Raw genomic sequence first — 18,217 nt, forward strand, 5'->3', positions numbered from 1 at the left:
AAACAAGTGGTGCAGCTGAGGGTAAAATCAGCATCCCTATGTAAGTATCAGCTCTTATCTACCATATGCTTCAATACCCTCATCAGTAAAATAGAGAACTACAACATTTCCCATGAGTCTTATTCTTCCAACCATCAATCATAAACTACCAAGAAAGAGGATAAAATACTCTATTGTAGCATATGGAAAAAACAAATAAGAAGCTCCTCTCCTACTGATTTTCTCCTGAGAGGAATAAACTCCTGGCGGAAAAGAAATCACTTCGATGATATTTACTAAAAATACATTCTGAACCCATAATCATTTGGAAAAGTTTAGGACACTGGCAAGAGCAGAAACTAATCTATTCCTCAACCCTTGTGCCCCTCCCCTCATGTGTAAAAATGACAGCAGTGTTTGTATCTGTAATTCATTTAAAGTTTATCATCCTTTCCTTGCCCCCACCCACAAAAACACTAAACACGAAACTCTACATAATTTCAATCAGTTAGAGACCTTGGTCTGTACTTACTACAATCACTGTTCATATAAAATGCAGACAACAGGTCCAATTAAACTTGGATACCTACCCCAAGTCTTTATTACTTATAAATGCTCTCAATCTGAAACTTGATAAAATTCCATAACACAGCATACTAAAATACCTAAGGCTCCTTAATGGAATATCTTCTTAAATATTCAGAATTCACTTATTCATAGACAAAGCTAAGTACTATTAACATATGGAAAAATAAGAACTACAAAAGTTCAAGAAAAAAATGTATGAGGATATTTTCTAAGTGCACTAAGTCTATAGGCATTAAAAAACCATTAACACTCAATGAAGCATGAGAACTTTATTAATTGGAAAGACATTCCCCATATAAAAATAGCACATTAAATGTGCACCTATAATAAACCATTACTTTCTGAAAGAGGATTGAAAAATAAAGGAGAGCTTATGAGCTTTTCTGACAGGTTTTGAACTTATGGCACCTAATACAACCTGGAAAACTAGGCTGTTGGTAAGTGAATGAATAAAATAAATGCATGACTAATTACGAAACACAAAGATAACTGACATGCTACCTATACTTAAACACCATTTCCTCTTTTCATTACGTTTATATATCACATATACTACCCTTACTATTAAGAGTTAAATATTTGTATCATTTTCTGGTGACACAGTAGTAATGTAAGGCAGCAGAGAATACAGGTTAAAAAAAGATCTGGGCTCAAATCCCAGCACCAGCATGGAGAAGGTATGTATGCCTTTGCAAAAATTAACTCCAAGCCTCGGTTGTCTCTTGCATAAAATGGAGATAATACCTATCTAACATGTAAGGTTGTTGTGATGCTTAAATAAGATAATAAATTCTTAAGAAACACAGCAGTCTTCAAAAAGTTCATGGAAAGATTCATAGTACCATTTTTCCATGAACTTTCTGAAGTACCCTCATACTTAGTTTTAGTTTGCAGGGTACATTAAAAATTATCATGACCATAATACAAAATGATCTCAAGGTTTCCAGTCTAATAAACAATAAAATGTACAAGCAGTTCATAAGCATATGAATACAATAATCAAAACAAGTTTTTACACTCAATTTTAAGTTCTTTGCTGAAGAAATTAAACAGGCTACTGCTCCCAACAAATCCATTTCCAACAAGGAAGCATTTGATTTCAAACTAAACTGTAAAAACCAGAAGCAACTGCCCTATTTGTTAAAAATACAGGTTTTAAAATCCCATGAGTTATGAACACCAAGATTATTTCCCCCCAAAATTTGGGTTTTCAGAAATATGACAAAAAAATTCACAAGGATAAAACCACTGTCTCAGAACTGCCTACAACTCCCTGGTTGTCAAATTCTTTTAATACAGATTGATCAAAACATTTCCAGCTGGAATTCAGATTACAAGTATTCTGAATCCAAAAGCACAAAATGGTCAAAATTTATATAAAATCTCTATTTTTATTGTATCTAGACTGCTTATGTCTCAAAAAAAATGTCAATGTCAGGCTATTAGCACCAACAAGATCATCCCAGTCCAATAAACAGAAAACTGTTAAAAGAACGGAAACGAGCACTTTAAATGAGGCAAAGACACAAAATAGAAAATGCAGATTTCAATTCCAAGAGACAGGCACAAATGTTAAGCTAATTAGTTAGAAGGGCTGAAAAAGCTATCATCTGCCAGAATTAGTGTCTCAATTTAGTGAATAAAGAAAATGTATCTATTAAGGCTAAGAATCCTAGCAAGGATCCAAAAATACCACCACATTCCCTTTAAACACTCTAAAACTATTACAGAAATTTTTTTTAAAAAAAGAAGAAGAAATGCATAAATTTCCCCAGAAGGATCAAACTGAAGTTAAAGCCTGATGTACATGCCACATGAGAGGTAAGTTTCTAAAGCTCATACCTCAAAAATCGCATACTGTATAATATGGAGCCTTTGTGATGGTTTGCATCAAGTCAATCTGTAAGACAGTAGTTACAATATTAGTGAAGACAGTGGGTTAAAACATTTGTTGTTCAAACATGAAGCAAATATCATTCATGGGTTAGGTGCTTTCAGTTGAACTATGGTCCCCTTTAGCATTCATATGCTGAAGCAAAAATTGAGGTGGAAAGCCACTCTGCCTTAGAGGATAAAGAGGCTTAAGGTAACAATGAAAGAAATTTTAGTACATAACAGAATTTAAATGTTAACTATCACATACAAATCACATGCAAATATAGTTACCACTCATTTTAGTTGCCTATTTTTAATATACAGAAAATGTGATAAATCGAAGTGGCCATTCATTTTGAATGACCCAAATCCTCAGACCTCACATCAACAATCCACCACGTGTTAGGGGATAGTACCGCCTGGCTAAATGTGGTCTTGCAGTTCAGTTCTTGTAAGCATTAGAAAGAGCAACCAACAAAAATGAAAATTTAAATTTAAAAACAAAAACAAAAAAAAGCCATTTCTGGAATGTGTGAAGTGCGGGGGCCGGCCTGTGGCTCACTTGGGAGAGTGTGGTGCTGATAACACTTAAGGCCACGGTTCAGATCCCTATATAGGGATGGCCGGTTAGCTCACTTGGGAGAGTGTGGTGCTGACAACACCAAGTCAAGGGTTAAGATCCCCTTACCAATCATCTTTCAAAGAAAAAAAAAAAAGAAAGAAAGAAAGAAAGTGTGAAGTCAGGGAAGTGCCTATCAGGGGAAGCACTTCTGTAAAGCACCCCAAAATGACTTGATGCAAACACCACACCTAGTGGTGCCACCATAATAAGCATAATATACTTCAAGTTGTTTTTACCTAGGTTTATTAAAGGATTTTGCTCTCATGGTGAGATCTAATTTGCAACGGGCATAAATCAGGAAACAAAATTTGCACTAAAGCCAATGAGGTAGACATGCATTTATTCTCTAAAGCCATGGTACACAGCAGTTGCAGAATATGCTGTGAGTTTTTCAAACAGTTAATACCTTTTAAAAATAAATTCAAGTTTATACCTGTAATGTCTCTTACTCACCTGGATTCAGACTTTTTCATGAGGGATAAGATAAAGGGTGAAACTATGAAAAACGCGGGCCTTGTGTGCATCACTTTTACATTAAAAACACTGCTGTTCGGTTGGCTCAACTGGTTAGAGCATGGTGCTGGTAACACCAAAGTCCAGGGTTCAATCCCTGTACTGGCCAGACGCCAACAACAACAAAAAACACAAACAACAACAACAAAAAAAACCCCACTGCTCTAAATATAAGTCTAGGGCTAAAAAATTCATTTCGGATGCTCAGGGACTTTATTATACAAAAACTCTTCTCACAGAAAATTTTAAGTTCAAATTAAATAAAACAACTGAACCATTCAATGTCAAAATTATAAATGAGTTTGGCTGGCTGGTTAGCTCAGTTGGTTAGAACATGGCCTTATAACACAAGGTCATGGGTTTGGATCCCCTTACAGGCCAGCTGCCCCCCAACCCCCACCAAAAAAAATTACATAAATGAGTTTTAATCAGTTTTGCAATATTGAAATATTAACATAATTTCTTGGTGAAACTTTCTTAGCTACCTAAGTATTAAATGTCTATAATATCAAATCTTAATTATCCATTTATGGGTTGTTACCCACTTTTATTCTTAAATAAACTCTCAACTAAATAGCCACTGTAGGCTGATAAAATGAGAATATATTTAACTATTATAAAATTGTGAAGAATTTTACCTTACCCAAAGAGTACTCTGGCTTTTACCCATGGCTTCTGGAAGGTAACTGCTAAACTCTTAGAATGTCTTGCCTAATAAGAGTGCCCTGGTCTATCTGGGAGCTTTGGGCTACACCAGAAAGTCTATCAATATGACTTATGGTGAGGGCTTTGAATCACATGGATCAGCTCAACCTCCAGAGAGGCTGGAGACTAAAGTCAGCCACAGGGACAGTCAACCACGGAGCCCCGATAAAAACCCAGGACACAAAGGTTGGAGTGAGTATAACAGCTTTCAATGAGTTCTTCTGGTGAGTCCCTGTGGTGAGTCCAACCTAAGTATGTCCGTGGAACTCCCAAACTTACAACTAGTGTCAGAAACAAGGGTGGTCTTGTGGACTCTACTCTCTCTGTATCTATATTTAAAATCACTGAATGTACTCTAATTTTAAAGATTATAAATATTTTTTATAACATCTTTAGCAAACATAATAAAGATCTGAACTTCACAGTATAGTTTATTTCCCTTCCAAGGAACCTCAAATACTCTCTATTAACAGACCCCTAATCAAATTAACCAGAAGGAGCTGAAGAAAGCCAGTAACTTCAGGAAGGTACTACACAATTTTAACATTTGTTTCATGTGCACAACTGTCCTCAGAAAAGGGCTAGTGAACCCTCTCCCCTGTGCTCATTCTCCTTTTCTATAACTACAACTGGGCCTTCAACGCTGCCCATGTTTCCCTAGCCAGAGTACTTTCCAAAACACCTGTCAAGGTTTCCGCATTCTCCTTTTTCCCCCCCACTATCAGTGAATGACCTTACAAATTCCTGCTTCTGGAAGCCATTTGACAGCATTCTCAATAATAAGAGCTAACATTTTTAAGCTCCTACAAAAAGTGCTCGTAGGCAATCTACCCAACCGGTTTATATACATTTATATATAATGTATAATGTATATATAAATATATAGCTCATTTAATCTGTAACACAATCTTATTAGTTACCATTTCATAGATGAGGTAGCTAAGGTTCCATAACTGACATAAGGTTGCACAGCTTGTAAAAGGCAGAGCAAGTACTCAGACCCAGTTCTAATTAACTTTCAAGTTCTTCAACATTCCACCATTGCCTGCTAAATTTCTTCTGATAAATCCACAAATTCATCTACGTCTGCACACACAGCTTTTTTCCCCATCCTTGCATAAAGGAACAAGTAACCTATCTACAGAAATCATCTGGATCCATTTATTCCTCCTATTTTCCAAGGTATGCCTTGTCTCTCTTTTACATGTTGTAAAATCACCCACTCTCCTACTGCTCATCATCTCAATATAAAAGTATGAGCACTCCCAAGTCTTGTCTTTAAAAAAAAACAAACTCTTAACTCCCTTTCTCCTTCCATAAATCCAACTGTCTAGACTCTTCGCAGCCAAACCTCTTGAAAAAATCTATCTTCCTTGCCTTCATTCACTTTTTAACCCTCTGTCATCTGGGTTCAACCCCTCAGCACACCACTGAAACTGTTCTGCCAAGGTAGGAACTGCCCCTGATAGCCTGCTTGTCTCTCAGATCCCATGAGCCTTTTTCAGTTCATCTTCTCACACTCTTTCTCAATAACATTCTGAAGTGGTTTTTTTAGTAACTTTGATTCCAGTGAGTGACTCTCTCTACTTTTTCCCAGTCCAAGTATTCTCTTCCTTCAGTTCCTCCTTTAACCAGCTTAGATTTCATGGTCTATCATTTTAATAACACTCTTGTCAATTCCCTTAATATTTTCCCTACACCAATCTGGCAAAACCCCAATCCCAGAAAACCCGATTATCAAGTACCCATAGGTAAGCAACACATCCCTAGGTCCTACAATGTTTATCTCCCACTCTCTACATGCACTATCCAAACCTTCCCCATTCTCTTCAAATGCCAACTTATCCTCCTAACCCCCTCCATACACTCACAAACACACAAAAACTCTCACATACTCTATACTTTATGGGAGGATGGGGGGGACAAGACACAACTCGGAACATGTCTGCACCAAATTCTATGCCTTGATTAGGATTCCATCTACTTCCACCTTCTCTCAACTTTTCAAATACTCTCTCCAATGAAATCTACCTTTCCCACTGAATTAAATTCTCCTCCCCTTAAACATGTATAATTTTCTAATGTCTACCATTTAAAAATACAAAAACATATAAAAAACCAAAAACAAATGAAAAACTCCACCAATCCCACATGCCTCTCCACCAACCTGCCTTTGGTCTTTGCAGCCAAATTAATAAGGCTATCTATACTCCCCACACTGATTTCCTCACCTCTTCTAGCACCTCAACCCACACTGACCCAACTTCTGTCCCATCATCCTTGGCAAAACCCACTGACCTCCAGGCTGCTAAATCCAAGATTTATTTCAGGCCCCAATCTACTCACCCTCTCAGCACCTTTAATAGGGCTGCTGAGTATGACTGACCAGTTTTGCCCTGCACATTGGTGCCTTGCAGAAGAATGAAGTAGGCTGAATGAAAATCCCCTCTTCTGAAAATTCTTACAATAACCCTCATGCTCAGATCCTGAGAATTCAAAGTAACTTGATTGCTCCCTTCCTGGTCCTATTTTATCAGGCTGCTCTCAGGCTCCTCTACCAAACCACTAAACCTTGGAGTTCCTCAAAGCATGGTCTCAGGCCCTCTATTCATCTCATTTGTAACTCTCCCTCAATCCATGCTGATGGACTTACCTCCCATATGTAGGCTTCCATCATAGATGTCCACTCTGAAGTCGAGACCTATCTATATAACCATTTAAAAAATTATTTCAATGTTCTAATGCCTCAAACACAACCGGCTCCTTTCCTCCCATGCCCATTTTAATAAATGGCACTACCATCAGTTATTTTCTAATAAATGGCACTATTTGATCAAACACTGTACGTCTCCCATTTCCAATTTCCATCTTTATCCCAACTCTTCTCCACATTGCAACAATAATAATTCTTATAAGACAAATCTGATGTTATTCCCACCGCCCTTATCATCCTATATACCTTGCTTCCCTTTTCAGCTAAATCTCTGTCAATCACCCCTTTTACACTTTATGCCCCATCCACTCTAACCTTTCAGTGCCTAGAAAGTATCACCTTGCTTAGCCCCTGCCGGCCTAGAACTTGGAACAGGCTTGTCCTCACACCTCACCAACCCTAGCTTTCTCTTTATCCTTCAAACCTCAGCTTTCCTTTGAGTTTCTGATTCCCCTGAGGCTGGCTAGGAGTCCCTGCTATATATGTGCTACCAGAGAACCTAACAGTTTCCCTCAGCTTTTGTACCATTTGAAATGCTTATTTAATTGTACTCTGCCAAGAGATTGTAAATACCAGAAAGATAAGGACCTGTCAGTTTTGCTTATCATTGTATTGTAGCCCACTGCCTAGATGGCATTAAAAAAATCACGTGTTGACTAAATGATTGCCTATTATCATTGAGGCCTTGCTCTTGACTCAGGAATTCCGTCCCCTAACCTAACCTGACACTAACTTCTGCAAGATTCAGCTTGCACCCCAAACTTCCTCTCCAAAACATCCTACTAAAAATCAACAATATTTACCTGACCATTTACTACAAGAACACTAAGAGCTAAAGATTCCAAAAGGTGAACTAAGATAGTTCCAACCCTCTAAGAACTTAAAATCTAGTAAGAAAAAAACTAAAAGTACCAGGGGTATAAAATGCTCTGTAATTTTAGAAGAAATCCCATCATTTTGATCTTCAAACTCTTGATAGCACTCAAAGTGTGTCCACACGAGTTCACACTGTAGGTTATACTAGTTTCAATTTGCTCACTTGTTTGAGATGTTGAATGCTTGCTCATATAGTGATTGCTGCAAGGAGGGGAGGGATAGACTAGAAGATGACAATGGTTCAAAATCTATTATGATTATTTGAATTAAGTAAAAGCTTTGTCTTTTAACTTAAAACTTCCATAAAGTTTAGTCAACTCATAACCTTAAAATATACTTTTCGAGGGCCAGCCTGTGACTCACTTGGGAAAGTGTGGTACTGATAACACCAAAGCCACAGGTTCGGATCCTTACACAGGGATGGCCAGTTAGCTCACTTGGAGAGCGTGGTGCTGACAACACCAAGTCAAGGGTTAAGATCCCCTTACCCGGTCATCTTAAAAAAAAAAAAAAAAAAAAAAAAAAACTTACTTTTCTGAATACCAAAAAAAAAAAAATGCCAGACATAGAAAGAACTGGCCTCATCAATACATTTAAGTGCATTCTAAATTTTTTTTTTTTTTCTTAAAGATGACCAGTAAAGGGATCTTAATCCTTGACTTGGTGGTGGTGTCAGCACCATGCTCTCCAGCCATCCCTATTATAGGGATCTGAACCTGTGGCCTTGGTGTTATCAGCAACACACTCTCCCGAGTGAGCCACAGACCATCCCTTAAATTTTTAAATCTATTCAACATGCATTTTTAAAACTTTATTTATTTTTGTGCAAGGACACTTGGAAGACAGTAAAAAAAAAAAGCACAAAAACTCAGAGAAAATACTTGCAAATCATATATACACGTCTGATAAGGGTGTAGTATCCAAAACATATGAAGAACTCCTACAACACAACAAAAAAACCAAATTTTAAAATGGGCAAAAGATTTAAATTGACATTTCTCTGAAGAAGATATACAAATGGCCAGTAGGCACATGAAAAGATGCTCAAATCATCAGTGATTAGGGAAATGTAAATGAAAACCACACTAAGAAGCCATTTCATACCCACCAGGATAGTCATATTTAAAAAACAAACAAACAAAAACCCCCCCAGAAAATAGCAGGTGTTGTGAGGATGTGAAGAAATTAGAGCCCTCATACATTGCTGGTAAGGATGTAAAATGGTACAACTATCTTAGAAATCAGTTTGGCCGTCCCTCAAAATGCTAAACATAAAATTATCATAAAACCCAACAAATCCACTCCTAGATATATGCCCAAAAGAACTGAAAACAAATGTTCAGACAAAAACTTCTAAACAAATGTTCATCATACTATTCACATTAGCCAAGAGGTAGAAACCCAAATGTCCATCAAAGAATGAATGAATAAACAAAATGTGGTGTATCTATACAATGGAATTATTACTCAGCCATAAAAAGGAATGAAGTGCATGCTACAACATGGATGAATCTGGAAAACATTATACTTAGTGAAATAAGCTAGACACAAAAAGCCACATATTGTTTGATATGTGTCCAGAATAGGCAAATCCACACTGAAAGTAGGACTGTGGTTGCCAGGGGCTGGAGAGGAGAGGGGAATGGGAAGTGACTACTCATGAGTACAGGGTTTCCATTCGGGGTGATGAAAAATTCTGTAACTAGACAGTAGTGATGGCTGCACTACACTGTGAATGTATTTAATACCAATGGATTTTACCACCATAATTTTAAAAAACTTATTTATGACATTCTTGAAAGGACAAAAGTACAGGGAAGAAAAGATCAATGGTTACCAAGGGCTAGGGGTAGAAAGTGACTACAAGGAGCACAAGGAAATAAATTTGGGGGGGGGGTGATTCTGTTGCTTGGTTATGGGTGGTGGTAGTTACACTACTTAAATGGCATTTGTCAAAACTGAATGAACTACATGGCATGTAAATTGTACCTCAATAAGCCTGACTTCAATGAAAACACATTTCTTTACAGTAAAGGTAAAAAGTATAAGAAGACTTCATTTATTTTTAATAATTAAGTATTTCATGTCTTATATTGCCTACCATATTTAGCCATTCTAAATGGAAAAGCAAAAATGTAGCACTGGCTTAAAGTCACTGTGCTTTCCAATGAAAATGTCTGAATTAATCAGGCATAAGAAGAGGTGGAACTTAAAGCTCAGAAAGGATTAACCTAGCCAAGATGCAGAAAGAAACTTATCCCAGTATAAGACAGCTGTCACCTATACTAATAGTAAAATGTTATAAATTTATAGCACAATAGCAATTTTACTGTCAATGCCTGAAAAATGCCTAAGACAGTCTGTATAACACTTTATTTAAAAAAAAAAAAAATCTAGAAATTCTTGGTATTTTATTGCCTATCCATTCTAATGGCTTCCAAAACTCTGGCTAAATTCTCACTAATGACGACTGAGACAATGCAAAAAATGTAAACAGAGCCAAAACACTAGGATAGTAAAATCAGAAAATCATTGGCTCAGACGGAAACATCAAATCCACTGTTAATTTAAGTATTCTGAGATTCATATCTTACTAGGTATTGAGAATACTGATAGTTGTAAAATCTGATATGATTTTACTCTCCAATACAAATGTGAGTTCAGTGTTCCTTTAACAAAAATGATGTTGTTTATGCTAAGTAATTCTTCACCTAAAAACACCATGTTAATCTTTCTCCTTGCATTTATTTTTAACTAGCTCACAGCCTTAAAGAGAGACCTTGCTGCAGCTCTTAGTTGCATCTTCCCCTTTGTCAGTAAATCCTGGAAGTACTCTACAAATATCCTATTCGGCCTGGGAAATTGCCAAGATTGAAAGGAAATCTCTTACTCCATGACCTCCCTAATAGAGGAAAGACAAAAAAGACTGATAGTCTACAAAAAAACTCACAGGCACACACCCCAGGGGTCTCCAGCTAAATGCCAAACATAGTCCATTAGGACAGAGAAGATTAAAAATCACTAAGTTACACACTGCAGGAATCCAAAAAGAAGAGTCGCAAAACCAAACTTGGACTCTATAATCCAGGAAAAGGCAGAGTGATGTTTTGTAATATAAGAAATGTGTGCAACCATCTTTAAAAAGTCCTGAAAATAGGCAAATAATGACGGTAGAGTTACTCTGTTCAAGTTCCTCCAGCCAACAGACTCAAGCACATCCCCAAGGGGCTGACATGTTTATAAGATTCTCTAACAATTACGCATTTTAAATTTTCCTTTAAAAATAATCCTAAATAGCACTGTGGTTTCTTTTAAAAATAAATGTACTGTGTAACAGATAACAGTATTACCACTTTCACAGGTGACACTGGTCAAGAAAAATGATGTGGTCACCAAAAATCACTTACAACACATTAAGAAAAATATTATACAATTTGCACATAAGTACTTTTAAATAAAACTATTATTAAGTTAGGCATTTACTGCTACAATATGGGATAGTATACCCTACAGCCAAAGGTTTTTGGCACCAAAAGGGCAATATTCTACCATACAACTACCTTGCATCCCTGAATATGCACAACATCTTAAATGTAATGGCAAACATGAAAAGGCACTACTCGATTTCATATTCCACACCAGTTATTCTCAACAATGAGGAAAACATTACCAGAAGTATCTAGAGGACATTTTCAAATTATATACATGACCCCAACACTCATAAAAAATAATATGCCTTAGAGAAGAATCACCAAGGCAATTATACAAAGACAACAAGTGAATTTTCAAATGGGCTTTGATTCCTTTCAACATTCCCAATAACTCCTACAAGACACATTCTCCTTAGGTATCCTGGGGTAGGAAAGAGGTTGAGAACCACTGTTAAACACCAAATCGGTAAAGAAACATGCTACCTGTAATCAGAGATAAAATATATACGGTAAACCTTACTTAAGCATCAGGACCTCTTTTCCAGAGGTGATCCTTAAGTAGCCATTTCCTACGGCTTAAAAATAAATAAAAAGGTATCAGATAAATCTCAAAAGGTATGGTCTCATAAATCAAATAACTGGGAAAGAAAGATATTTTTCAGAATAATCATACTGTTCTTCTAACCATAGGAAAACATTATACGAAGAAAGTTTTTGGTAGCTATTGAAACACACTACTAAGCAGCAATCAAAAGTCAGGAAATGGTGCTCCCACTATGTTCAGCAGAAGCCAGAAATGTAGTGAGGCATTTATACCTAGACTTAAGTTTAAGAAAGCTATAAAACAGTTCAAAATCATCACTTCAGCCACTTTAAACCCGCAAGATCTATATAAACCCCATCATTTTCTTTCGTTACATTTTATACTAAACACATTTTAATCAAATTGATTTCAGTGGTTTAAAATAAGTAATTTTTATAATTCCCTTTACAAGAGAAAAATCAATGTCTAGATACGAAGTTCCTTAGGAGACAGCAATCATTTACTCATTTTGAGTAAATCTGTAGTACTGCAATTTAGAAGGGTACCAAAATCTCATGATTGCTTCATACTGTATATACATTCTTATAATAATACAAAATTTCATTAATTCCTATCTTTGTTTAGAAGATGTATATGGTTTTCCCTGCTCCACGCCCCCTGTATTTAAAACTATTATTCTGGCAGAGTATAATCTTTCCATGATTCTGGCATCCTCCCTACTTCATTAAAAATAAAATGATGTATACACACATGCTAAACTGAGGGAAAAGATAAGTCAACTGCTGTTCTTATAAAAATCAATTTTTAAATTCCAACTTTATAATAAAAGTAAGGTATAAGCTACTTTTTAACCTACACTTTCTCTATTTAATTCAATTTGTACCTGCCCTCCAATATATACAAACAGTTACTAAGATTGTTTTTGCTGGCTTATAATTTCAACTGGTAATAAGTTCTTAAAGTGTAAATAATAAGATACAGAGAAAAAAAATAATGATGCAGATCTATGCTGAAATTCCTCACTAGCCACCTTGAAATAGGCTTATAGCCTAAATGAAAGCACACTAGAAAATGTAGAAAGAGAACCACTACATTGGGGAGTAATTAAAAATATATATTGGTGGGAATAGAATTAAAGTATTCATATAAACAATATCATGAATGTCGTATGCCATACTTAATAGAAATTTAACAATTACATGAGCTTCCACTACATATATCCTCTAAAAGACCTGGTGTAACACACATGTACTCTGAATGGAGAAAAATGAAATTTGAAGTAGATGAGATGTATGTGTGTGGTGTGTATATAGCAAATTCTAAAACTTTTTTTTTTTTTTGGCAGCTGGTCAGTATAGGGAACTTCTAAAACTTTTTGAGGAAAAAAGATCAAAAAAGGAGGTTCAAGTGTGTAGCACTTGAACAGTTCTGACAGTTATTTCCCAAACTTTGTACCTAACCCTCATAACCCTGTATCTTCAGAAAACAAGAATTACCTCCTAAGAAGGACAGCTGGTAGTGCCAGAACAAAAGACCTTTGTCTTACCATTCTTAGTCCATTTCTATTTTCATGTCATCAGTCACTCCTAAGATAAATATTTGTGAAGACTCAATACAAAAAATGCACACATTTTTAAATAAGTACGCCTGAGAGAACAACCTAGAACACCATGGCTCTATTCCTAACTTCATCAATGCTAATACAGCAAGTGGATTTTTATCTTTATTTTCTATTTTTTGACAGATGGCCAGTAAGGGGATCCAAACCCATGACCTTGGTGTCAGAAGGCGGCACTTTAACCGACTGAGCTAACCTGCTAGCCCAAGTGGTTGAACTACAAAAGTGGGGAAGAATCAAGAGGAGTCAGTCAAAGGGTACAAAGTTTTACATACACACGAGGAATAAGTTTTGAGATCTACTGCATAGCAGGGTGACTACAGTCATTAACAATGTGCTGTACATTTCAAAATAACTAAGTAAATTTCAAATGTCTCACCACAAAAAATGATGAGAGGTGACAGATACGTTAGTTTGATTTAATCATTCCACATTATATACATATATCAAAACATCACTGTACACCAATAAATGTGTACAATTACGATTTATTTAAAATTAAAAGTAATATTAATAAAGAGTGGGGAGAAAAGCAATAACAATGTAATTTTTACAACCTCAATAAGATTACAATAAAAAGGTAGGTAATACCAGCATAGTAACTCTACAAGATAAGCCACTTTAATTAAAAGGCTTCTTTTACAAAACTTTATTTTATAATCAGCGAATTGATTACCCCACACATTCAATCTTTACTACTAAGCTTAAGCTCATTTACGATTTCAAAGCCTCAAGAAGCTAAAGAGCAAGAGGCATGGGTTGCTTCAAATTAAATATTCCAAGGTGAAAGTTAAAATTTTAAACACACACGCCACACATATAAATCTTTTAAAATCAGAAGATTAAAATGCTAAAGGGGACAAGAGTAAAGATAACTTTTCAATCAACAAATTTAAATAAGAGAAAAAATAAACTCCAAGAGCTCTAGTAAAAAAGAAAAAAAAAAGGTTACCAGTGCTATCAACTGTAGAGGAAAAACTAATATATAAGGATACTTCAAAAAATTCATAGAAAAAGGGCTGGCCCAGCCTGTGCCTGGGGAAACAAACTTTTTGCCAGTTGTATGCCTGCTGATAACATCAAGGCCACAGGTTCGGATCCCTATATATAGGGATGGCCGGTTAGCTCACTTGGGAGAGCGTGGGGCTGACACCACCAAGTCAAGGGTTAAGATCCCCTTACCAGTCTTTAAAAAAAAAAAAAAAAAAATTCATAGAAAGTAATTCAAAACATACGGAAAAACAATTAAAAGATAATACAAATCCTTCCATGAACAGTTTGAAGTACCCTCGTAGGTCACTATATACAATGTCCAGTACATATTCATTATGTACTCAGTGAAGCCTTTTCCTAAAAAAGGTATTAATACATTGGATGCTGCCCAAAAATAAAGATCTAGTAAGTAGTAAGCTTAAGAATTTTTTAAAAATCTGTAGGTTCCCAAACAAGAGTGAAGTGAAGGCACCACAGAGCCACTAATAATTTTCCTGTGAACAAATAAGAGCACTGCTGAGGTTCTTTATGATGCTAAAAAGGGATTTAAAAAAAAAAAAAAAAGTAGTGTCTCCATTTATAAGCAAAGAAAGAGCATAACTTGGGAAGTTCCAAAAAACCTATAATTCTGATACCAGAACCACCTCTGAAAAAGGTTTTTAAATAATACAACATCCTAGACATACCACGAATAATAATATGACTAGCAATATTAACCTCCAAAGAAATAATTCTAACAGTAATCCAATTTTCTTTTTTGAAAAGGTATCAAAATTAATACGAAAGAAATAATTCACTATGTTTAGAAATCTGTTGATTCTGGAAAAATTTGGGTTTCATTCCCCAATCAGCAGGCATACAACTGGCAAAAAGTTTGTTTCCCCAGGCATTCTAATGGAGTGCCAGAGGGCTCAATCCAATGCTTAAATTTTTAGTGATTAGATTGTTTAAATAACATACAGATAGATACAATAGATACAGGATGAGAGGTCAACAAATAAAAGAACTTTGAACACGTGAGCAAGATATCTTCCAAGGATGAAATCTATGAATCTTAAATTACCATATTCTTTCTTCTGTAAAAGATCTGGCCACCTCAGTCCATAGAACAATGACTCTTTGAACTTGCTCAATCAGCTTGTTTGAGTTGCTGCCTCAGGCTAACCCAGCTGCTATAAGAGGAACAGTTCCCTCAAAATTCCTCCAAAAGTAATAGTGAAGTAAACTCTGGAGTTAACTCTAAATATAGAAACAAACTTGCAGAATCCTATTTTCATGTATTTACTTGATAAAGTACTCTCAAATATTGAGTTGAATACTATTTATTGATGCACCAGCATGGAATAAGAGGATAACAGAAGTAAAACAATTATACAAGATCCATGCACATATAGTTATGTTTTACTGGGAAAGACACAAAAATTTCGGATAGTGGTTAAATACTATAAAGAAAACCAGGGGTGGGGGTAATCCAACTTAAAAGTCTCTGTATCTTGACTGTGGTCTTGCTTTCAAAGGTGTATACATTTGTCAAAATTCACTGAACTATTATAGGTAAATTTTCTCTTAAGGAAGTATCACAATGGAGTTCAAAAGAGAATTCAACTTAGAAGGGAAAGATACACTCAATCAACTACAAGATGCGGCAGAATTAACATTATAAAACCAAACATCTCTGTGTAAGCAAACATGTAAGAATGTAATAGGATACACTCTACATTTAAAAACTATGCCAGAGCATCTCACATAGGAATTAAGCCGCGCAATTTCTACAATCTTTACTGTCAGGCCTCTATACAAGAGAAGGTAAGTTTCATTTTGTAGTTCCGAAAATAAAATCGGCTCTGAGAAAACTTTAAGATAGCCAAAGACCACTAAAATAATAACAATATGAAAAGACACCAAACAATAGCTTGTGTGAACCCATAAAGAGTAGTCCAACGAAAGAAATCTCAGGTATTTATTTTAGGTGACTAGGACAGGGAGTAAGCTAGTGCCTACTATGACAGGCAGTGAAGGTAGGAAATCCTGAGAAGTTGTAAGAATTCAGTGTTCCCAAAAGACACCATGGACCACACTCCATTTTATATGTATGATATTTCAAGTAAGTGTCCTTACATGAATTGAAGAGTGAGTATATAAAAAGTATCACTTTAATGATCATCCTCAATCAATATCAGATAACGAATAAGGGGTTTTTGCTTATAGAAATTCCCACATATTGGACTGAATATTTTTGTCTGAACTTAAATCATGAATTATAAACAGAAAGGTCCTTAGCAGTCTCTTGTCTAGACTGTTCCAAAAGCCCCCTACTGTGTTTATATCCACACACATACTCTTCAAGAAGCAACTAGATTTAATCTTCCTAAATTATGCCACTTCCCTGTTGGTAAAACTTCAACCGTTCCCTAAAGGAATTCGAAATACACTTAAACAAAGATTTGAGGCCTACAAATCCATTCCAATCTAGTTCTTCAGCTTCACCTCTTACTTACATTACTCCCCACAGGTACCCCATCCCTCTATCCAAACTGACTTTTTTTTTTTTTTTAACCAAGGACAACCTACATTTTGCCATAGCCCAACTTCTATTTTTTTGAGAGATTCCCCCCAATTTACCATGTCAAAATTGTACAGAACAATTTCATCACTCCACTGCCCATGCAACTGTATAGCTTACTCTCCTCTGACTCTCCAGATCTTAAACTCTATTAACCACATATAAAAATAAGTATACGAAGAATTATATCATAATATCCACATGCTTTTACAATAGCAAAGCCCTTTTCTTACCTTCCATACTAACCTATAACTTCCTTGAAGACAGTGGTTTTATAAGTCATAAAAATCCCAGGGCCGGCTGGTTAGCTCAGTTGGTTCGAGCACAGTGTTATAACACCAGGGTCAAGGGTTCAGATCCCTGCACCAGCCAACCAACAACAAAAAAAATCCATAACACATCAATTTTTACTGAATTATAAGTATTTCATAATCTCCTTTAAAAAAAAAAAGAAAAGCTTCAGTTATACTCCCAATTTTAAAAGAAACCAAAACGTTAGGGAATAAAAGGATCAACTTAAAGATAAAATTGCCAAAAGTTTTACAACAAATGTTTTATTTTATAATGAAAAAAATAACTCTCCCCCCCCCATTAAACACCCATACACAATTAGCTGAAAAACTTCCATAGGGCATTTGGAAATCATTAAATTCTACTTAACTAAAGTTGCATTTATAACTATAAAACATGTTACACCACATAATTTTATCCTCTATGTATTTCACTATATTACGTACTTATGGACATCAGACTTAGTACAGACTCATAAAAGGCCAAATAGACAACTCTGGTTCCAAAAATCCAGCTTTTCACAACATCAGACATACTAGTATCTGGCTTTTCTAATTTCACAACACTCACCTTCTATCTTTTGGTCTGTCACAGTAAGGAATAAGGATATTTGTACTTTGGGGAACTTTGATCTGTCTACATTCCACCAAAAATGGAGGCTGTTTTTAATATACAGTAAGATCAAAAGTTTGGGCACAGTAAGACACCCAATATGTAGCGGTACTTCAAAGATAATATGTATCTTTCCATGAACTTTTGTGGGTTTTTTTGTTTGTTTGTTTTCTCATTCTTTTTTGTTTTGATTTAATTTTATTTTATTTTCCATGAACTTTTGGAAGTACCCTTGTCTGTCTGTTAAACGAATAAAGTTCTAAGACTCTCAAGTGTAGAAGTAAAACCTATTTG

The 18,217-nt window shown here is 35.6% G+C and overlaps 1 protein-coding gene across 6 annotated transcripts in view; it reads right to left on the bottom strand.

Moving 5' to 3' along the window:
- SMG1 (SMG1 nonsense mediated mRNA decay associated PI3K related kinase) overlaps positions 1-18,217 on the bottom strand; it is a 98,356-nt gene that overhangs the window by 76,441 nt on the left and 3,698 nt on the right. The window contains exon 2 of one of the 6 annotated variants that reach the window (XM_063100482.1): positions 2,410-2,467. The exons of the other annotated variants lie outside the window; for them this stretch is intronic. Within the exon in view, the coding sequence (XP_062956552.1) occupies positions 2,410-2,423 (14 nt within the window). The 5' untranslated portion in view covers positions 2,424-2,467. The remainder of the gene's footprint in view (positions 1-2,409; positions 2,468-18,217) is intronic. 6 annotated transcript variants of the gene reach the window in all.

Source organism: Cynocephalus volans, chromosome 6 (genome assembly GCF_027409185.1).
Source record: "Cynocephalus volans isolate mCynVol1 chromosome 6, mCynVol1.pri, whole genome shotgun sequence".
Lineage (NCBI taxonomy): Eukaryota > Metazoa > Chordata > Mammalia > Dermoptera > Cynocephalidae > Cynocephalus > Cynocephalus volans.